General features: G+C 41.1%; 1 protein-coding gene across 1 annotated transcript in view; it reads right to left on the bottom strand.

Annotated features, from left to right (window-relative positions):
- ezh2 (enhancer of zeste 2 polycomb repressive complex 2 subunit) overlaps window positions 1-21,809 on the bottom strand; it is a 70,481-nt gene extending 48,672 nt beyond the window's left edge. Inside the window, exons 1-2 of the mRNA XM_087987229.1 lie at window positions 21,533-21,809; window positions 1,199-1,377 (exon numbers count right to left, since the gene is read on the bottom strand). Of these exons, the coding sequence (XP_087843355.1) occupies window positions 1,199-1,315 (117 nt within the window). The 5' untranslated portion in view covers window positions 1,316-1,377; window positions 21,533-21,809. The remainder of the gene's footprint in view (window positions 1-1,198; window positions 1,378-21,532) is intronic.
- Between the last annotated feature and the right edge of the window lie 1,824 nt (window positions 21,810-23,633).

Raw genomic sequence — 23,633 nt, 5'->3', positions numbered from 1 at the left:
GTTATATAAAAGTCTGTCGAGGCAAAGCTTTAAAAAGGGGCGCTTTTCTTTTAAAGCCAGGAACTAAACAATCACAGCAAAAATAAAAGCAGCTGATGGTGAGATCTGCCTCAAGAGTTAAATTGTCTGTCACCCTAGACCCAAGATAACAGAATTTGTTAAACAGTAAGCATGATTGAGGGTGGAGATATTACACTTGTCCCACTACAATTTTCTGAGGCTTATAGAATCACAGAATCCCTACAGTGTGGGAACAGGCCCTTCAGCTCAACAAGCCCACACTGGGCCTCCGAAGAGTAACTCATCCAGACCCATTCCCCTATCCTACATTTACTCCTGACTAATGCACCTACCTACACATCACTATTTTAGCATGGCTAATTCACCTAGCCTGCACATCTTTGGATTGTGGGAGGAAACCGGAGCACTCGGAGGAAGCCCACACAGACACAGGAAGAATGTGCAAATTCCACACAGTTGCCAGAGGCTCGAATTGAACCAGTGTCCCTGGCGCTGTTAGGCAGCAGTGCGAACCACTGAACCACCATAAGGAAAAACAAGTTAACAACTATGGAAGACAAACTATAAATCTAGGTAGTTGAGTTTACTTGTGAACAAATATATAACAGTATAAGGAATTCACAGATTAAGACAGGCTAAATGCTCGTCTTTACTTTTAGCCGGTTATTAGCCTAAAATAATATTTTTGTTATATCCTCAACAGGAGTCACTTTCATTTTGCGTTTTAGAGCTAGCTGTCACAAACAAATTATTACATTTACAGATGATCTAAAACTATTGAAAAATGGTGAACTCAAGGTTAACATGATATTGGACTACTGGGAATGAAGGCAGGTTACAAAATGCAAATTAAATAATAATGCTAAATAAATAAAAAGATAATGCTCCAAGATCTCAGTTCTTTATGAAAAGAATTAGATTGTATTTGCTAAGATTCTTAATTTTTGTTACCTTACTAAACGTTCATCCTATTGTTGACGTTATTTGTTTAATTAAAAGCACAAGAGATTAATTTTCCCCTTCTGCACAGTGGGCAGACATAATGATTCACTCCATAATAATATATGAAATGCTACACTCAGGATTGACTTATATAAATAAGAGCACCCCCTCCTGGTTCCAGAAAAATAGCAACTACAGACTGAATACAAGTGACATCAATTCAAACCATTCTTACCTTAACTTCATCTGCACGTCTAAAGCGTTTCAGCTGCCGAAGACGCATATACTCAGATTTAACCCGCTTTCGCCAGCAAACTGGTCCTTTTGTAGATTTCTTACCAGTAAAACCCATTTTTTACTCAGTAGAGGTATCTTTCAATACTAATGTTAATTCTTCCAGCCAGTGATAAATTTCTGCAAAAGAAGTAAAAGTAAAAACAACATATATTGCATGTTCAAACATCCTCCGCATTATATTTAAAGTTTTGAATATGGCAGAAAAGTTTTCAAAAACAAAACTCCATTTGCGATGTTGCAATTTGGCATATTGTCTGCGATTATTCCAAAAAAAACTGGAAATGCATCTGGTTATACAATTATTAGGTAAATCAACTCACCCACTTGCATTTCCTTTAGCACTAGACTTGTTCTTTAGCCCAATAAATCAAGTAATTAAAAAGTTGTTGATTATTCAAGTGAAAACCTGAGTTCCAATGAAGTAATCTAATTTTTCTAATCAATCTGTTCAGACATGTTATCACATATCTTTGGAGCAAGTGGGAATTGAACCTAGATTTCCTGATCCAGGGGTAAGGACACTACCACTACATCACTATGAAATCATCTACGCTGCTCGCTCCATCCATTTAGAGCCACCCAGCTGAGTCTTAGCCCCATATACCTGGTTTATCTTTTTAGTTCTGAAAAAGAGTCATACAAAACTAAAGACATTATCTGTTTCCACAAATGCTGCAAATTTTTCCAGCTTTATGTTCATTTCAGATTTTCACCATCAGCAATTTGCCTTCTGCAGTAGCACACTAGCTGCCAGACTGCCTTGTAGCCAAACTTCAGTTAGCAGGACAGTCATCCCCAAAACACTACATATTACTTTCTGGATTACTCACTCTTCCTTCCAACTCCACCATCATATGCTTAGCACTTATGAACATCCCAAGGCACAGCAGTTATACCACTAAATGAAATGAAGATATTTGCAATGCATTTGAAACCATGCTATGAGCATGCTGCTTTTGTAAATGGCCATTTCTTAAAGAAAACGTTTAAACTGGTGTTTAGTTTTCTTTAATCAAGTGGGGCTGCATGCGGGGAATATGCTTTAGGCAGATTAAAAAACTATCTTGTAATAGTTAAGAACTAAGTGAAGAATTATACAAGCAGCATTGTTTTTTTTCAAAATTTCCTATTACATCAAAGAAAGATACATCCTTAATATGGTGGGAAAACACCAGAAAAAAAAATGCCCCTCACAACAGTGCCTGGGATAAGTAAATGTGTAATCACTACTGATCTACAGATTAAAATATAAAAAATAAAAAAACAAAACTTCCCGAAAGGAAATTAAATTCTGGAAAATATTAAAATGAGTCCTTCAGTGTGTTGACTGATGATCAGGTTTCCACAAGTTAGGCACTTATCCAGGTTTGCCAGAATAAACTACCAACAATCTATTTGCAACACACTTTTCCTGTTCAATAATTAAGGCTTTTAACAGGTATAAATTTTCATTTCTTACCCATTTCTTTGGGAAGTAAAGATGTGAAATTCAAATACAGTTTCCAAAATTTAGTCTGAAAAACAACTGGAATGCTCAGATTTAAATTTTATTCAAATCTGAATTATTCAATCTCAATTTGTAATATTTTTTCAGCCATAAAATGGCTCCCTTAGACTAAAAATATTAATCAGCACCAATGTCTCACACAAACTGCAAGAATTCACAAAGTTGAATAATGCTTTACCATCTGCTAAACTGAAAATAACTAATATGCGTTTAGAACATTTTTAATAGGTGTGATCCAATCAGACACTGAGTGGTGCACCCAATCCAGTCACCATCCTTTAGGGAGGACGTGAAGGTCATTGAATGAAGAGATTTACCACAACAATTCCAGGGAAAAGCAAATTCAACTGCTGGATTAAGTCGGAAAAACAGAAGTTGTACTTAGAGTACAGCATCACAATGGGAGATCTGATAATAGTATATTTTAAAAAAGGCAGGTTTAGATAGGAATTGTATGATTCAATCTACTATTTGCCAAGTGTACAATGGACTAGAGGAAAAAGATACAAGAATTGGAACAAGAGAAAATGTTGCTGTGACCGCAAGGAAAAAGCAAGCCTCAAGTCTTGATGAACTGCATACTCAAACAAAAAAGGTAGCTGATGTGGAATTCAAAAGCAAACAGATCAGCCATGTGGCAAAACAGGCTCATGGGTCCCAAATGATTACTTCCATTCCTAACATGTTTGTCTGCAACAGTTTTTAAAGGCAGCAACAGTGGTCAAGAACTCTATCACCTCCCAATTATTTCAAAGGAATTAGATGAAATAATTCTGCAGGGTAAGGGAACTACCACCCACCTGGCTAAATAGCCTGTTAACCTCACATATGAAGAATGATCGATTCAATGTTCAATTTAGTTCTGTAATAATACTACTAGAAGTAAAAGTAGAAAAAAATAAAAATAAAAATCACTCTGCCTGAGATATTAAAAAGAGTTAATTTGCTCTACTGACCTGCAAGAAATTGAATGCTCTGAGGTAAAGTGATGTGCCTTTGTCTCATAGGTGGAATGTAGGAGGTTTACACTGCCATTTCTTCGTCATTCAGGGATGATTTACATTTTCATCCAGAAATCAATAAGAACATTACAGTTGGAATTTGACTACTCCCCTATAGTTACAAAAATCAATTTGCAACAGATTTGACCATTAAGGGATGATTTGCATGACATTGTTTCTGGAGGTGGGGTGGCCACTGCATTGTATCTTGAGAGGCATGTGACTGTGAGGGATGGCTGAGGGTTGCCTTGTGGGCATTACTAACTGTGATGTAAAGATTTTTGTATAAAGGAAAGACTAATTCCTTTGTTCAGAGACACCCCTGGACATGACATAGAAGCATGATGAAGAGTGTTCAGGGTTTCTCCAAAGCTTGTACTGTACTGTGCTTAATAAATTTGGTTGCTTGTTCACAGAAGTTGGTGTTTGCAGTTGCATCAAGTGTGTAAGAATCTCAAGAACATAACATGCCTGACAAAAGTCTATTGGAATACTGCATTCAAAAACCAAACATCCTCCACCCATATTTATAGAAGGCTGCATTGCGTCAGTTAATCACATTTCAAAGTGTAAATCACACTTACTCCAAATGTATTCATAAAACTAGTTAGATCACCAGCATGGCACAACTTGGCAACCAGTGAGAAAAATCACATGTGAGAAACAGGAAATATGCACAGATGCAAGGCCTGTTATAAACTACATAGCCAGATAAATACATACTACATTGCACAACTTTTCTTTCTCATCCTAGTGAAAAAACGTCTTCAGGTAGATTAAACCATTAAGACATCACACTTGCGTGAGGTAGTGGTATATTGTCTTCGTCACTGGATTAATAAGCAAGAGAATCCAGGCTAATGCACTGTGGACTTGGATGCTAATCCCATCATAGTATGTGGTGAAATTAAATTTCTATTAATAAATATGGAATTAAAAAAGATACAGTGGATGCTCATAAAAATCCATCTAGCTATATAATGAAATTGGCCATTCTTGGTTGGTTTGGTCTACATGACCCCAGACCCACAGCAAATGTGGTTGACTACATTCTTAAATGGCTTAAGTAACCATAGAACATTACAGCGCAATACAGGCCCTTCAGCCCTTGAGGCTGCGCTAATGTGTGGAATCAACCTGAAGGCCATCTAACCTACACTATTCCATTCTTGCCCAAATGCCTATCCAATGACCATTTAAATGCCCTTAAAGTTGGCGAGTCTACTACTGTTGCGATAGCGCATTCCATGCCCCTACAAAAGAGAGTAAAGTCACTCATTTCAAGGCAATTTAGGATGCACAACAAATACTAGATTGCCAGCAATAATGGTCATCATATCAAATATTAAAAACTCAAAGCAAAAGCATGTTACTTATAGTTTGATACTTCTACCAACCCCTTAAAACAAAAAGAATTTTTCAGTTTGCTTCGCTGGCAACATGATGAACTAACCTTGGCCTCAGTCTATGTTGGTTTTTGTTACAGATTCAATTGACAATCACTTCTCACTCCTTGCTAAATTCAAGCAATAGGTCAGATATAATCACATTCTAACTGTATCCCATCTATTAGCTTCTTTGAACACTGATCACATCATCATTGCCCTCCAGCACAGCCTTCAGGCTGTTGCAAAGCAAGCTCATCTCAGCAAAGCACAAACAATTTTTCACTCTTACATTCTATAGTGCAAATTTCAGTATTGGGCTCTGACCATAAAATATAAAGCTGTGATTTAAAGTTGTGAGTGCACCAAAGTACATCACAGGGGACTTTAAAATAGAAGACACCATGTCACAAAGAGAAAGGTCTTCTGCTCAATACAACTGACTAGTGTTCGGGATACAGGTCACATAGCTGGTATACGTTAATGTGCAGAACGCCTTTTTGGCTTTATTCCAGAATCCTGTTAGTGATGAATCCCCCTTGTGTGGCTACCGCATTAGTTGCATGTAAATGGTCAGCTCCACATCTTGGAATATTGTACACTTTTAGGTCAATTAGAGAAGACATTTTTCAGGAAAGTGTGTCAGACATGGATCGATGGTAGGCAATCACCTGATCAGGATAGCTCCCCCCCACACCCCAAAATTCATCCATGGGATGTTGGCATTGCTGGACAAATTAGCGTTTATTGCCCATCTCCAGTAGATCTTAAGATAATGGTGAGCTGCCTTCTTGAACTGCCACAGTCCATTTGGTGTAGGGAGACCCATAGATCTGTTGGCAAGGAGTTCCAAGACTTTGACTCAGCAACTCTGAAGCAATGGCAAAAATATTTCCAAGTAAGGATTTTGAGCAGTTTGAAAGGCAACTTGGAGGTGGTTGGTGTTCCCATGTACCTGCTACCTTTGTCTTTCTAGATGGTAGCGATTGAGGGTTGGGAAGGTGCTGTCTATAGAGCCTTGTGGAACTATGCTGTGCATCTTGTAAATGGTACCCACTGCTGCTGAACATTGGCAGTTGTAAGGGTGAATGTCTGTGGATGTGCCAGTTAAGTTGGTTGTTTTATCCAAAATGGTGTTGTTAGACCTTCACTTCATATGAATGCCTGTGTTGACCTTGAGACTTCACTGTGCCAAACAATCACACTACATGGGAAAACAGAACAAATTATGAGTATCCCACAACAGTCACAAGCTAACAGAAAGACCTATCTTCAAGAATTCTGACTCAGTTTAGGTGCTGGCTTGTGGTAGACTGGGAATAAAAACTCAAACGCAGTAAATACCTTCTCCAACTTCATGTGGGAGAGACACACAAGGACAATCCCTTTACTTTCAGAGAATATAATGATCAGACCTTTTTACTGAAGTGAGTTTACATTGCTTCAAGCAACTATTACTCTTGTGATTCATCACAGCAAGTAGGATGCATTCCACCACATTCCTGACTGGTGCCTTGGACAGGCTCTGGGGAGTTGAGAGGAGTCATTTGCTGAACAATTTATCAGTTGGGCTTAGGACACTACCTGACGAACTCTATGAGATGTGCTAGAGCCAAGATGTCTAACCTCCAACAACCATAACCATGTTCCTTTGTACTACGTGTCTTTCAGCAAGTGCTGCTTAACAGCACTGTTAAAGACGTCTTGCATCACCTTACCAAATCATTCTATAGACCACTTTTAATATATCCTAATCCATCATCAAGCTGGCATGATGAGCAAATGGCTTGAGCCACAAATGTGAGGTTACAAAAGGAGTGGAGCACAGAGCTATAGGAATCCTGATATGTACCAACCACAGAAAGTAGGCTGGTGATTCCCAGGGACATACAAGTGGAATGCTTAACAAGCACAATGAAGGAAAGAAGCTCTTTGGATTGCCCCATTTCACAGGTGAATGAATGTATGGATCCCATTATGGTCTGCAAGAAAATTCAAATACAGCAAATGTATCATCTGAATATCGAAAAAAAATGCAAGCAACAGGTGGTTAGTTATTGAAAATGGGTTTCTTGTGGAAATCAATGAAAATGTTAGGAGAGAGCTGAGCCCAGATGGCATGCCATGACAACAGTACCTGCTTCAGTAAATATGGTGTTGTTAAAACTGAGCTTAAAATCAGACTTCACTACTAGTTTGAATAAGACTGCCTGCCGAAGAGGTTAACCCAAATGTTTCCCAACCTGAAAACATGGATGAACTGGGAGATCCACTCCCTACCGAAGTTCAGGTCTGAGGCATTCAAGTCAGGCAACCTGACTTAATAAGGAAGTCAGGTACAACCTTTAAAGTGCTCAGATGCCAATAGGCCATACCAAACTAAGCTTGAGACCCAAATCAACCACACAGACATCAGGCGTTTGTGGCAAGGCTAACACGATCTCATGGTCTACAAAGCGAAATCGAACACAATCATGGACAACAGTACATCTCTACCCAACAAGTTCAATGAATTCTATATTAACTTTGAACACAATTTTGTCAATTCCAAAGCCTTGGTTTCACCTGTACCCAGTCATTGGCACAGATGTTAGATCAGCTTTCTTGAGCACACACCCACAGAAGGTGACCAGTCCAGATGGAGTGCCCGGCCATGCGCTCAGATCCTGTCCGGACCAGTTGGCAGATGTATTCGGTCTCCTTACTATGACCTAGTGTCTCCATCTGCTTCAAAAGGATCATCACCATCTCCATGCTAAAGAAAAACTTTGTGCCTCAATGGCTTACTATATTCCTTATACACTCACGACTGCGTGGCCAAATTCCACCCTAAATCCATTTACAAGTTTGCTGACGACATCATTGTCACAAGGCAGATCTCAAACAATGAGACAACAGAAAAAGAAGAGATAAGAGTGCTTAGCGGCACGGCACAAAGATAACAATCTCTCTATCAATGTCAACAAAATGGAGGAGGTAGTCACTGAGTTCAGGAAGCGGAGTTGGGGGCATGACCCTAACTGGATCAGTGGTACTCAGCTGGAGATAGTTGAGAGGGCAAAGTTCCTGAGACGTTGATCACTAATCTGCCCTAGTCAATCCATATCAACTCAATAGTCAAGAAAGCACAACAGCATCTCTACTTCCTCAGGAGGCTAACAAATTTCAGCATGCCCACAAGGAGTCTCACCAATTTTTTAATAGATGCACATCTGGATGCACCACAGTGTGTTTTGGCAACTGCTCGTCCCAAAACCACAAGAAACTACAGAGTTGAGAGCACGACCCAGCCTTCCAGCTATCAACTCAATCTATACTTCCCACTGCCTTGGAAAAGCAACGAATCCTAATCAGAGACCCCTCCCACCCTAGTTATACTCTTCTGCCCAGAAGATATAAAAGGTCTGTATATATGTATGAATAGATTCAAGAACAGCTTCTTCCACACTATTATTAGACTTTTGAATGGACCTCAAATTTTAAATCTGATATTGGTCTAGTTCTCTGTGCACCTCCACTGCAGTTGTAACATTCTATCCTCTCTGTTCTATTACCCAATGCAGTGCATGTTATGATCTGCTGGTACTGAGTGCAAAATAACATTTTTCACTGTACTTCAGCACATGACAATAATAAATTAAACCATAGTTGCTAAATTCAATTCACACAGATAATGGAAGCATTATCTAGACTATAATGAGTAACACTACACAACATCTGTAACTTCTATTAGCAAAACTTTAGGTGAATAGGATGGCAAAGTCTATCGATCACCTGGGATACTGCATTGCTGGCAGTGTGCAGGTCTCGTGGTCTTCCAAAAAGTGAAGAAACCTGCAAATAACTCAACTGTTTGGCTGTAGAAACAGTCAGTCTTGGACAAGTTAGAATGTAAAAAATAACATATAGTCATATATGTCTCAGGCAATCCAAGCATTCATTAATACAGTGACCAATAAGTACAAATGCTCTGTACACACTACCAGGTAGGTTATTACTCTTGCACAGCATTTCATGTTGACCAGGGCTGGGTGGTGATGCTGAGCAACAGATCCAATGGGTACAAATGTGGAACCATTAAGAATTGCACACATTTTGTCAATGTAATTGTGCATTCAGAGGACAACTACATAAATATGCATGCCTGTGTTGACCTTGAGACTTCACTGTGCCAAACAATCACACTACATGGGAAAACAGAACAAATTATGAGTATCCCACAACAGTCACAAGCTAACAGAAAGACCTATCTTCAAGAATTCTGACTCAGTTTAGGTGCTGGCTTGTGGTAGACTGGGAATAAAAACTCAAACGCAGTAAATACCTTCTCCAACTTCATGTGGGAGAGACACACAAGGACAATCCCTTTACTTTCAGAGAATATAATGATCAGACCTTTTTACTGAAGTGAGTTTACATTGCTTCAAGCAACTATTACTCTTGGTCATACAGTAGCACAAAACATTAAATCAAATAGTGAAAAGCACTTCTGCACCTCATTTCAAGTGCAATGTAGATAGGATATGGTATAGATTAGTTAATCTTACAATTAATCTGTTTAATGCATTATCATTCACATTCAATTGTGGAACTGTGTCTTATTTTATTTTATCAATCTCTCTTGGAAACAGACACAAGGTTGGGCAGACAGAATTTTTATAGGTTAGCAAGAAAGCAATAAAAACAGAGTGCAAGTAATGTCACAAGCAGATTACATTGACCTCAAGTTCACAGAGGGAAGAATGAAAGAGGTCAGCTAGAGATGTATTAGGATAATGAACAAAGTCAAGGGTGAGGAAGTCTTTGGGTAGGCAGGGCAGAGTTCTATGATTCAAAGGTGAGAACATGCAGGCTTGACGATGGTACCTATAATCAGTTAAAAGCTCATCTCAGGTTCAAACAGGAGGCTGAAGTTACAAACACAGTCTTGTTCTACTTCAAAAAAGATAGGTGCCAAAAGTATGGTTAGGTTCTTTTGGATATTCAATAATACTCAATAAAAGGGATTCAGATGATTAGAAATAAAATATAAAAACAGCATTCGTCTTTCCATCCACACAAGCACAAATCCCTACCATTAAACGTAGAAATTTATTTCCGGTTGTTAAACACCAAAACAAACAGCATTCATATCTTATTTTGTTCTTTCCAGGCTGACTACAGGATACTTTACAGTTTCTATTTGTCTCCAGGAGATTTCAGGGAGATGCAGCGATTCAACATTACAGATAACTTATGCTTAAGTAGTGGAAAACAAATAAAAAGGTGCAGGAGTTGGCTATTCAGCCCCACGAGACTGCTCCACCATTCAATATGATCATGGCTGATCATGCAATTTCAGTATACCACTCCCACTTTCTCTCAATGCCCCTAGATTCCTTTAGCCTTAAGGGCCACATCCAGCTCCCTCTCGAATATATGTAATAAACTGGCCCTAATAACTTTCCGTGGTAGAGTATTCCACAAGCTCACAACTCTGAGCAACGAAACTCTTCCCCATTTCAGTACTGATTAGCTTACCACTTATTCTTAGACTGCGACCCCTGGAAGCATTCTTCCCACATCTAGCTTGTCCAGTCTAATCAGTATTAGATGTTTCTATGAGATTCCCCGCTCATTCTTCTATATTCCACTGATTCCAACTTAATCAATCCAGTCTTCCTTCACGTGCCAGTCCTGCCATCCCAGGAATCAGTCTAAAATAGCACTTTGTACTTGCCCTTACATTAAAAAAAAACACCAACACCTCTGGTTGACACCATTATTTAACCAGTGGAATACAAAATAAAATCAGCATTATGCTAATTAAACAAATAAATGAAAGTAAAGCATAGAATTCTTTCTTTCTTTCTTTCCTCTGACCTAACTGAAAACTGACATTATTAAATGCTCCCAGGTCCAACAGGATAAGACAGAAACTGCCAGGTAGATCTCCTCACACAGCAAAGTCAGAGACTGTTCTGGCTACACAAGACAACTATAAAACAAGGTATCATATTTTAAGAAGGAAACTGAACAGACAGGATTACATTCACATGTTTAGTGCTATTCTATGCAAAATGTTCCAATTCCAACAAGCAAGAAAAGTAACTACACTTCTAAAATATTCTATAAATTTTAACAACTGATAATGCAAGAAAAACTGATAAATATGCAACCAAAGCTAAAAGATGCATGGTCACGGTTGTAGGCCGGAGAAATACAGCACACAATTTACACACAGCAAGGTTCCAGAAATAGTAAGAAGAAATAATCACTTTTAGTAAGACTGGCGAAGTTTTAAAAATTAGCTCCAATTTCTTTGAACAGTGCGTGGGATCCTGATGAAGGGCTTCTGCCCAAAATGTCGACTCTCCTGCTCCTCGGATGCTGCCTGGCCTGCTGTGCTTTTCCAGCACCACACACTCTAATCTGCAGTCCTCACTTTCGCCATGGGATCTTTTATATTTAGCCAAGATCTCCAATGCGACCTCAATTCAAAGTCTTATTTTAAGATATCCCTGAATTTCACATTCTGCCTGTAGAATGTACGGAGGTATCTATAATGAAGCTTTGTACCTACGTGTTTTTAAACTCAAATCTCAAAATGTTGCCACTGAATCAGATATCATGATAGCACTTTCAAATTAGTACATTAGTAGTACGCAATAATGTGATCAGAGTAAATCTTCAAAGCAAATGAAAATACATAGTCAGAAACATAATGACCATTTTCAACTAATTCACCCATGTCTGAAAAGTACACTTTAAAAGAAAGAAATCAGTATCGATTTCTGCAGTATTGCCTGTGGTCAGAATATGATTTCATACACAGACACACAATACTGTACGAGAGCATCCTCCTGCAGAAGGTGTCAGTGTCTGTGTTGGGGTCTGACATTGAATCCAACAATTGCAGATTGTAATTGTTAGTTGCATCCAGAAGACTGCAAGAAGCCTAACTGAGAGAAACTGGCCCTGTTTCTTCAGCTTCAAATCAAACCAAGTACAGTAATGTACTAAGGACCAATATTAGCTTAAATACAAGGTAGAAAATGAGAAGGGAGACACCACCAGAACCTCAGTAACATTCTTGTGGATTAAGCTGAAGCATTTCACAAAGCAATCACCAAATGTGCATTCATTATATTAAATGCAGCAGAGTGCATTGCGAACAGTATATCAAATTGAAAACAGTACATGTAAATTAGTGCTTCTAATGAATGGAAGCTCAGATGGTGAGGACAAAGATAAAAAGACAGGTGTTATATCACCTGCACTTTCATGGAAAGGTGCAATGCAAACTGCCAGGATGTTGGCGATTACTAATCCTATATCCATTAATATTAGGAGGAACTAAAAATCTCCCTCTGGAGGAGCAAATTTCAATAATTAACACCCTCCAACCCTGAGGAATGCTGATGTTCCTTCTCATCTCAGTCCAAAATAAGTTGAATGAATGGAATTTTTTTGAAGGGTGAGAAGCCTGTGACCAGTAGTGTGCCGCAAGGATTGGTGCTGGGTGCACTACTTTTCATCATTTATATAATGATTTGGATATGAACATTGGAGATATAATTAGTAAGTTTGCAGATGACACCAAAATTGGAGGTGTAGTGGACAGTGAAGAAGTTACCTCAGATTACAACGGAATCTTGATCAGATGGGCCAATAGGCCGAGGAGTGGCAGATGCAGTTTAATTGACATAAACGTGAGGAGCCCAGTTTTGGGAAAGCAAATCTTAGCAGGACTTAGAACATAGAACAGTACAGCACAGAACAGGCCCTTCAGTCCACCATGTTGTGCCGACCTATACACTTAATGGTAAGGTCTTAGGGAGTGTTGCTGAAGAGACTTTGGAGTGCAGGTTCATAGCTCCTTGAAAGTAGAGTCGTGGGTAGATAGGATAGTGAAGGCGGCATTTGGTATGCTTTCTTTTATTGATCAGACTTATTGAGTATAAGAGTTAGGAGATTATGTTGCGGCTGTACAGGGCATTGGTCAGACCGCTTTTCAAATATTGCATGCAATTCTGGTATCCTTCTTATTGGAAGGATGCTGTGAAACTTGAAAAGGTTCAGAAAAGATTTACAAGGATGTTGCCAGGGTTGGAGGATTTAAGCTTTAGGGAGAGGCTGAATAGGCTGGGACTGTTTTCCCTGGACCGTTGAAGGCTGAGGGGAGACCTCAGGAGGTTTATAAAATCATGAGGGACATGGATAGGATAAATAGATAAAGTCTTTTCCCTGGGGTGGGGGAGTCCAGAACCAGAGGGCATAGGTTTAGGGTGAGTGGGGAAAGATATAAAAGGGACCTAAGGAGCAATGTTTTCACGCAGAGGGTGAAGTGGCTGAGTGGCAACATTTAAAAGGCACCTGGAAGGGAATATGAATAGGAAGGGTTTACAGGGACATGGGCCAAGTGTTGGCAAATGGGACTAGATTAGATGGGATATCAGGTATAAATGGAGTTGTTGGACCAAAGGGTCTGTTTCCCGTGCTGTACATCTCTATGATTAAGACAACATATTACAATCTTACTTAGAACACTACCACAGGATAATCCATACTCTTACACATGCAACACTAATGAGATAGGAGACCTATCAAGAAATACTGAATGAGGAGCAGATTTTGTTTCACTCAGTAGTTTCAGTAGCCAGAGTGCAGACATCAATTGCACAATATCATATATCGCCTCTGTATGTGTGCAGGAGGACAATATTAACTGTGACTAATTGCTATGTAAAGAATGACAAGCAGCAGTAGAACATAATGTTCATCTCTACCTACACTGAATCATTTCAGCACAAGTCCAGAGTCATCCACAGCATTTTCAAATAACTTCAAGTACTTCTGCAAACAGCCCATGGCAACACTATCAGCTAACCTGATATAGTTTCCTATTGCAGTTCATTCTTTAAAAATGAATTCATGCTGAAAACAATCTTAAATCCTATTTTCATTTTCACACCTAAAGGCAGTGGAGGCACACTTGTGTGCCCACAAAATGTACCAAATTCGGGCTATCATTAAAACATCTTTGAACGAGCTATAGTAATCAATGGGAATTTAGCAATCCTTTAAGAATGATGGATCAAATGGTCACTAGATGAAAATCATACTTGCAGTTGTGAAAAGGTTAAAGACATGCTGTAAATCTGTTAACAGATCATTCTCATTAAGGGGTTAATCACCTGCTGTGGATGTTCAACTTTTTTTTCCCCAAAGTTACTCTACTTGCACTATTAGAATAAGAAATCATATATTTCAGCACCTTTTTTTGGCCCAACTAGGATTGCCAGCATTAGTACTGACCTTGTTGTCTATAATAAACCACAGGAAATATAAGGCACGTTGATAGTCACAAGGGGGCTGACTAGATGAATTTCCAAAGAGATTTGCAGCCTGGTACTAGATATTTAAATAAAGGTTATATCACTGATTTTGCCAGATGTATGATCATGACTATCTACTTAATCAGAGCTATAGCTCATAACATACCTTCTGACTCATTGAGTTTGTATTCTCAGGACACTTATCAAACACCCTGTTTGAATGAACAACTTGCCCCCCCATCATTGTGCAAATCCGACTATTTTAGTGGAGCTATAATTAATCTAATTCTTTCAAATGGATGCATAAACCCTTTATGCTTTTCAAAGTAGAATTGAAACAGTATCTCCTGCCACCACACAGAAATCATCATCAACTCCACCCAAGACAGTCACATGACCTCCCAGGTCAATTAACTGCTGATCGATCACCGTCTTTACCCCACTTGTTCGGAATAGTGTACAGCGAGGCAGCATGGCAGTGAGTGAGAGGGAGGGAAGGTGGTTGGAATTGAGTGGAGACATGTTTGGAGTCAGACAGTGAGTGCACATGTTGGGATTCAAAGAATTTTAAACATTTGAAAAACACTTATTTTATTGTTCTTTTCTTTAATGCAAGCACCTTGCTGAAGCAATACAGGCAATTATGTCACAGAGACTACTGTTGCATTGGTGGCATGTGTGTCCCCTATATTTGAAGTGGCAAAAAGCAATCCAATTACAACATACTATATTCTTTTATACAGTAAAAGCTTAATTTCTTTAAAATGTTTGGAGTCCCAAATCTAAACAGTAGCTACCACTTCCAATATTTCATCTATCCCAGATGTGGGTTTGCTCACTGAGTTGGAAGTTCATTTGCAGATATTTCGTCACCATACTAGGTAACATCTTCAGTGAGCCTCTGGACAAACCGGTGCTGATGTTTCCTGCTTTCTATTTATATGCTTGGGTTGGTCTGCAACACTTGCGCCCACACCTCCCCCCTCACTTCTCTCCAAGGCCCCAAGGGAAACTTCCATATCCGCCACAGATTCACCTGCACCTCCACCCACATCATCTACTGCATCCGCTGCAGCCGGTGTGGCCTCCTCTATATTGGGGAGACAGGCCGCCTACTTGCGGAGCGATTCAGGGAGCACCTCTGGGCCACCCGGACGAACCAACCCAACCAACCTGTGGCACAGCATTTCAACTCCCCCTCCCACTCCACCGAGGATATGCAGGTCATTGGACTCATCCACCGCCAAACCACAACAACCCGACGGTCGGAGGAGGAGCGTCTTATCTTCCGACTGGGAACCCTCCAACCGCAGGGGATGAACTTGGACTTCACCAGTTTCTTCATCCCCCCTCCCCCCACCTTGTCTCAGCCGGATCCTTCCAGCCCGGCACCGCCTTCCTGACCTGCAGTCTTCTTCTTGACCTCTCCGCCTCCACCCTACTCCGACCTATCACCCTCACCTTGACCTCTTTCCACCTATCACATTTCCAACTCCCCTCCTCCAAGTCCCTCCTCCCTACCTTTTATCTTCTCCTGCTGAACACTCTCTGCTCATTCCTGAAGAAGGGCCTGTGCCCGAAACGTCGAATCTCCTGTTCCCTGGATGCTGCCTGACCTGCTGTGCTGTTCCAGCAATAAAGTTTCAACTTTGATCTCCAGCATCTGCAGACCTCACTTTCTCCTTGGTTATGTTATTTCTTGTTCTTTGTCTTGGGGATGGTAAATGGGGTCCAAGTCAATGTGTTTGTTGATAGAGTTCCGGATGGAATGCCATGTTTCTAGGAATTTTTGCGCGTGTCTGTTTGGCTTGTCCTAGGATGGACGAGTTGTCCCAGTCGAAGTGGTGTCCTTCCTTAACTGTATGTAAGGCTACTAGTGAGAGAGGGTCATGTCGTTTTGTGGTAGTTGATGCTCATGTACACTTGTGGCTAGTTTTCTGACTGTTTGTCCAATGTAGTGTCTTTTGTAACTTTTTGTAACAAAAGATAACCATACAGATAAAGAAGGACAGCACATCCATCCTAGGACAAGCCAAACAGAGACACACACGAGAATTCCTAGAAACATGGCAGTCCAACCGGTGAGCAAAGTTAAAAATCACAACACCAGGTTGTAGTCCAACCGGTTTATTCGGAAGCTCTAGTTTTCGGAGCGCTGCTCCTTTATCAGGTGGTGCCGGATATGACAAATTCTGCAAAGAGGGTGGTGATAGAGGGCTGGAGGTCTTTGATCAGTGGTGTGCCACAAGGATCAGTGCTGGGTCCACTGCTTTCCGTCATTTATATAAATGATTTGGGTGCAAACATAGGCACAGTACAGATGACACCAAAATTGGTAGCGTACTGGATAGCGAAGAATGTTACCTCAGAGTATAATGGGATCTTGATCAGAGGGGCCAATGGGCTGAGGAGTGGCAGATGGAGTTTTATTTGAATAAATGTGATGTGCTGCTTTTTGGAAATGCAAATCAGGTCAGGACTTACTTAATGGTAAGGTCCTGGGGAGTGTTGCTGAACAAAGAAAAGAGTGCAGGTTCATAGTTCTTTGAAATTAGAATCACAGGCAGACAGGATAGTGAAGGCAGTTTTTGGTTTGCTTGCTTTTAGATTAGATTACTTTACAGTGTGGAAACAGGCCCTTCGGCCCAACAAGTCCACACCGACCCGCCGAAGCGTAACCCACCCATACCCCTACATTTACCCCTTACCTAACACTACAGGCAATTTAGCATGGCCAATACACCTGACCTGCACATCTTTGGACTGTGGGAGGAAACCGGAGCACCCGGAGGAAACCCACGCAGACACGGGGAGAACGTGCAAACTCCACACAGTCAGTCGCCTGAGGCTGGAATTGAACCCGGATCTCTGGCGCTGCGAGGCAGCAGTGCTAACCACTGTGCCACCGTGCCGCCCTTTTATTGATCAGTGCATGAGGAGAGGGGTTGGGGGATCATGTTGCTGATGTACTGGACATTGGTTAGGGCACTTTTGGAATATTGCATGCAATTCTTGTCTCCCAGTTGTAAAAAGGATGTTATGAAACTTGAAAGGGTTCAGAGAAGATATAGATACATGTTGCCAGAGTTGGAAAATTTGAGCTACAGGGAGAGGCTCAATAGGCTAGGACTGTTTTCCCTGAGGCTGACAGGTGACCTTATAGAGGTTTATAAAATCATGAGGGTCATGGATAAGGTGAGTAGCCAAGGTCTTTTCCCGGAGATGGGGAGGGCATAGGTTTAAGGTGAAAGGGAAAAGATTTAAAAGGGACCTAAGGGGCAACATTTTCACAAAGAGGGTGTTTGTGTATAGAATGAGCTGCCGGGGAAGTGGAAGAGAATGGTACTATTACAACATTTAAAATGCATCTGGATGGGTACATGAAAAGGAAGGGTTTAAAATGATCTGGACCAATGCTTACAAATGAAACTAGATTAATTTAGGATATCTGATCAGCATGGATGAGTTGGACGAGAGGGTCTGTTTCCATGCTGTACAGCTCTATGGGGACTCTGACTGTGAGGGAGAGAAGTTTGTGTTGAATGTTTTCTTAAAAATAACCCAGTCTACAAGCAATGGGTTTCAAGAAGCACCTCAGACCTTTGTTATGGTGATCTGGAATGGAGTACCCAAAAGGCTGAGCCCATACCATGCGTAGTCTGATTATTTCAGACTAAGAAGAGAAAAATCTTCACGCTCTTCTGAAATTTTGGATTCATCTGCAACAATTATCACCTCAGTCAATTCTGTTATGTTCATTGAAAGATATCAGCCTGAATATTTTACATCACCCAAAAAAGCGAACCATGTTTAATATCACATCTGTTTCACAAACTGTAGCTGGAAGCATCCTCTCCATACTGTCTTGTCCAACCCATTTCAAAACCTCTCAGATTTCTAAGTCTTTTCTTTCCTTAAGATTCCAACCTATTCAAATCGATTACAAGAGCTGTAATCACTTAATTTTGCCCTATGGTAAATCATTTCCACATTTTGCCCAGTACTTTTATGGCTTGTTCTAGATGAGACCAGTGCTCCACTCGGTACTCCTTATATGGACATGTTTAGTATCACATCAGTGCTTAATTTAATACTGCAACAAATAAATGAGTGTGCTTTATCATATCTAATAATTTTGATTGTCTTTGATGCTGCTTTTAATTATTTGTCTACTTCCATTCCAAGATGGATTTATTTTTCAACCCTTTCATTTTCTAAAAGTGTAGGTAATGTTTCTGTTTCGACCCTCAGACAGCTTATATTTAGTCACCTCATCTGTATTAAAATTCACTTGTTATTTAACTCCACAGCCTGCAACTTGCATTCTTGATCAGTGTTGGCTTTGCTCCCTTGATATCATTTGCAAATTGATCTGGAGTCCCTTAACCTCAAATTAATATAAATTGTGAAGTCACATCCTAGTGATGACACATACAAAATACTACCTTCAAACCTACTCCAATCTCTACTCATTTTCCTATCCATTCAGTTATTTATGCCCCGATCTAATGTCCTAACTTTTGTCATAAGTCTGGGTTCACTCTCTTGAAGGTCTGACTTCTACTCAGTTTTTGCAATTTCCATTAGAATGCTGACTTTTATTGCAACAGGTTTTGTACCTCTAATTTCTTCAACTGCAGAATGGACTTTCAAGGTCCACATGGCATCAGCTGGAGAAACTGAAAATGAATGTGTGGCGCACAGATTGGCATGGGCAGATTCTCAGTAAACATGCAAGCGCTCAGCTCATAGGGAACATTGGTCAAGGGAACTGAATGTGAAATATTTTTTACTGCAGTTTTTAAACTACAGGGCCTTACTGAGTCACCATCTGAAGCATTGTGTAGACTTCTGTTCCCTTTATTTGAGTGATATAACTGCATTAGCAGCTCAGAGGATCACTCAACTCAAGGAGATGATTTATCCTGTGGTGGAAAGGTTAGACAAGCTAGGCTTGTACTCATTGGAATATAGAAGAATGTGAGCTGATCAATTTGAAACAAAAGATCTGGGGGAGACTTGATAGGGTGTATATTTTGAGAAAGTTTCTTCTTGAGGAAAAGTTAGAACTAGAGGGCAGAATTTAAACTTAAAGAGCAACCCCTTTCACTACCAAGTTGAAAACAATATTTTTCTCTTAGGGAGGATTGTTAGTCTAAGGAATTCACTTCCCCTGCAGGTAATGGACCTTGTGTCATTGAATGTCAAGGCAGAACCACTTTTTTTGTTGACTACACAAATGCCAGGCAATGAACATCTCCAAGAAGAGATGATCTAACCACCATCGCTTGACATTCAGTGGTGCTACCATCACTGAACATCCCATTGCCAACAGTGAGGGTTACAATTGACTAGAAATTCAACTAGACTCACCACATAAACACAATGGCTACAACACCAGGTCAGAGGCTAGGAATTCTGTGGCAAGTGTCTCACCTCCTGACTCCCCAAAGCCTGTCCTCCATCTACAAGGCACAAATCAGGAGTGCGATGGGTACTCTCCACTTGCCTGGATGGGGGGAGTTCCAACAAGGCTTAGGAAGCTTGACAACATCCAGGACAAAGCAGCTGGTTTGGTTGGCACCATCCACCACCAATGCTCTGTAGTAGCTGTATGTACCATCTACAAGTTGCACTCCAGAAATTCAAAGATCCTTCGACAGCACCTTCCAAAACCACAACCACTTACATCTCAAAAGATAAGGGCATCTGATACATAGGAACACCACTTCTTGCAAGTTCCCTTCCAAGTAACAGTTCCTTCACTGTCACTGGATCAAAACCCCAAGGACACTGAGTCAACTACAGCAGGTTGACTGCAGCCATTCAACAAGGCTGCTCATCACCACTTTCTCAAGGGTAACTTTGGACAGGCAAAAAGTGTTGCACTGGAAAAGAACAGCATGTCAGGCAGTATCCGAGGAGCAGGAGAATTAATGGTTCGGACATAAACATTTATTCTCCTGCTCCTCCGATGCTGCCTGACCAGCTGTGCTTTTCCACTGCCACACTTTTCGACTCTGATCTCCAGTCCTCACTTTCTCCTCAGCAGAACACCAATACATCATTAGTAAATAAAAGGAAAATTGACTCCCTTATCATGGAACACAAGTGGCGGTGCATTAATTATTCCACAACTAGACCAGCATTGATTTTATTGAATGGCGTAACAGGTTCAAAGGGCTAACCCCATTTGGAAGTCCTAGGTCACACTGTTGGCTCTTTAGTGAAGTCTTAGATTCATTAAGCAGACTCCAGGTTGACCACATACTTTTCTGCTTCTTGATGTCATATCATTTTAAGTGTGGATTCATGCACTTCCCCGTAACAGTAACATCACTTCGACTGGTTACTCAATCTCGGGTCGTGATTTTAGATCCCCTTAGTTATAATCGGAGAATGATACATCACAGGAGACAATTCAGTTCATTATATCTGTGACTTCTCGCTGAAAGAACTACTAATTAGTCCCACTCCTCTGCTCTTCCCTTATAAGCCTTGCCATTTTTTAAGCCTCCTACTTGTCACATCCCACTTGATGACTCTAGGCTTTCTCATCACGCCGCTAAACGAGTTCATCACCGTGCCCTAACTCCACTGCCAAGAGGATGAAGGATACCCCGGTGTAACTGAAAGGCGGAGAAATTGTAGGGAGGAAGGGGAAAGGCAGAGAGAGGAAAATCAACCTCGAATTGATGGGAAAGTTTATCCCCCATCGGTCTGTCCAAACTCGGCAGCTGATATAATTGGAGCCGATTGGAAACACAACCTTTCCCTGAGTGAGTGAGTGACAAGATCAAAGACCGTCTGATCGGATCAGGCCCTCACCTGTCCCCTTATTGATGATTAGGCATCAAAGGAAACATGTTCCCGGGAAGCCGGCGCTTCACCCACTGCTCCCCCCCTCCCCCGGGAGGGCGCGAGAGCCGAACGTGGCGAGCGCGCGGATTCCAAACGCTTGGCCGCGAACTCCGGCCGTTGCAATTCAAACCCCCGCCAGCCCAGGGCTTCCATAGCCACCCAGACTGATGGAGACTCCTATTCTAACCGCCTCTTCCTTACCTGGAGGGAGAGGCAGAGGCTGATCCCTGTCGATCTCCACCTCTGCCGCTGACAGCCGGGCTAACTTGGAGCCGAAACTTTGGGAGAGTTTTACCGGGTGAGTTTACAGCCGGGTTAGGCGGGTGACAGGACGGTGGCCGGGCCGGCCGGCTGCTGTTAACTTTCGCGTCCCCGGCTGGCTGGCTGCCTGTGTCTGTCCCGCTTCCCACTCAGTCTCCAAGCTCTCACTCTTCTTTTCTTTCTCTCCTTTTGTCTTCGTTCTCCGCCCGGCTACACAGATAGGGCGCGAAAACAGCGTGCCCAATCCAATCAAACTTTGCTGAAACTTGCTAACAAGCGCTTCTTGCATTGGACGCAACTCGCCCACTTCCCTCCAATCCGCATGAACCTCGCATGGGAGTGTGGGATGTGACCATGTGGTGCTTCTTTGTGGGATTTTTAGGGGTGATTTTTTTCTATGTCTCTCGTTACGTTAAACGTTGACTAACTCGATTTTGGAGAACTTGGATCCGTGCGAATGGACCTACATCGAGATGTGACGTGAAGGGAAACCTCAGATCATGCGGGTGTAACCTCCAATTATAACGTGCGGGTTTCTATTTATAGTTCCTTGTTCCCCAGCCTGAAAATGAAGACTCCGATGACCATTGGCTGCTTGGCACGGATAGTTGCTGCCGTTGCATTTCTAGTCTTGAGCGAGTTCTGCTGGTGAAAGATTACTCATTTCACGCTCCTGGATTCACACTTCAGTTTGAGATGGAGCAGGGCGTAACGATATGAACATATTCGTTTTATATTAAAACCAGTTTAATTTGGTGTGGTTTTTTTTCCGCATCAGCCTAGACACCCCCGTGATTTGAGACTTCCTGGTCTGACTTCTGTATGTAGTCAGATCGCGAAAGGATTAAATTTGTCTGGGATTCTGTCCGTGGTCAAACAGTTTGACACTGCATTCAAGTGAATTATGGCTACCTGTGGGAGGGTTCCCACCACATGTAGAAACATATCCCTGCATGTATTAGTACCGTCAGGAACATAAAAATATGTAGATGTAGGTTAAAATTAACAAATATTTTGTCCAACCGTGCAGCTATATTCTTAAACAGGTTGCGTAAAAATGTTTATGCAAACATTTATTTTGAGTTGCCTTTGCGTATGCAGCAAAATTTCACTGGATTTAGATAGGTGCTTTTCATTTATTCTCCATCTTGATATGTGGTGGTGGGCTGCTTCCTTGAGCCATTGCAATCCATGTAGTGCAAGTGCAACCACATAAGGGAGGTCACTACGGAGGTCCTTTGGCTGTACGGGAGTTGTGGGGTTTTGACCCAGCATCTGTAAAGGAATGCAAAGTGGTTTAGTCAGGATGGTTTGTGACATGAAGCTAAACTTATAGACGGTAATGCTCCCAAATATCTGCTACACTTTCCCTTTTAAGTTGTTAGAGGGTGTGGGTTTGGAAGGTGCAGTCAAAAGAACTTGTTGATTTGCTGAGCACATCTTGTAATTGGTTTATCTGGAGGTTCTGTCATGTCAATCGGGCAGATTATGGTAATGTCTGAGAAGTAATCACTCTTGCAGAATCATGCCCTCAGATAATCTGTTGCTTAAGTAGTCTGTGGGACAGATGCCTCAATTTTGGCACAAGTTCCCAGATATTTGTCAGAGTTACTTTGCAGGTTGAGTTTGCTGCTGTTTCCGGTGCCTAGATCAATATTAGGCAGTCTGTTCAGTGAGTGGTTTACTGGGCCATTTCAGGGAGCATTTTAGAGTCAACCACTTTGCTTACAGGTCAGCCTGATCAGGTAAGGATGGCAGATTTCATTCCCCGAGATTGTTAGTTAACCAGATGGATTTTTATGATGATTAACCATGGTTTTTTTGGTTAGTATTAGTCTAAATGTAAATTCTAGTTCTTTTTTTTCTGATAACATTTGGCTTATTTTCATATTATTTACTGCCATTCGTATGATCTTTCTCAAGGAAAATGTTCTTTAATTGTTTTTTTCTTTATTGTTTGCTTGGGAAACTATATGGATTCCCTTTTTCAGTTCAAGCTTAATACTAAAGTACAGAGATAGAACATCCTCGAATCACCATT

Source organism: Chiloscyllium plagiosum, unplaced genomic scaffold (assembly GCF_037043375.1).
Source record: "Chiloscyllium plagiosum isolate Xiang-an unplaced genomic scaffold, Cpla_swu_hap1 HiC_scaffold_5, whole genome shotgun sequence".
Taxonomy (NCBI): domain Eukaryota; kingdom Metazoa; phylum Chordata; class Chondrichthyes; order Orectolobiformes; family Hemiscylliidae; genus Chiloscyllium; species Chiloscyllium plagiosum.
This window is presented reverse-complemented; position numbering and strand designations above follow the sequence as displayed.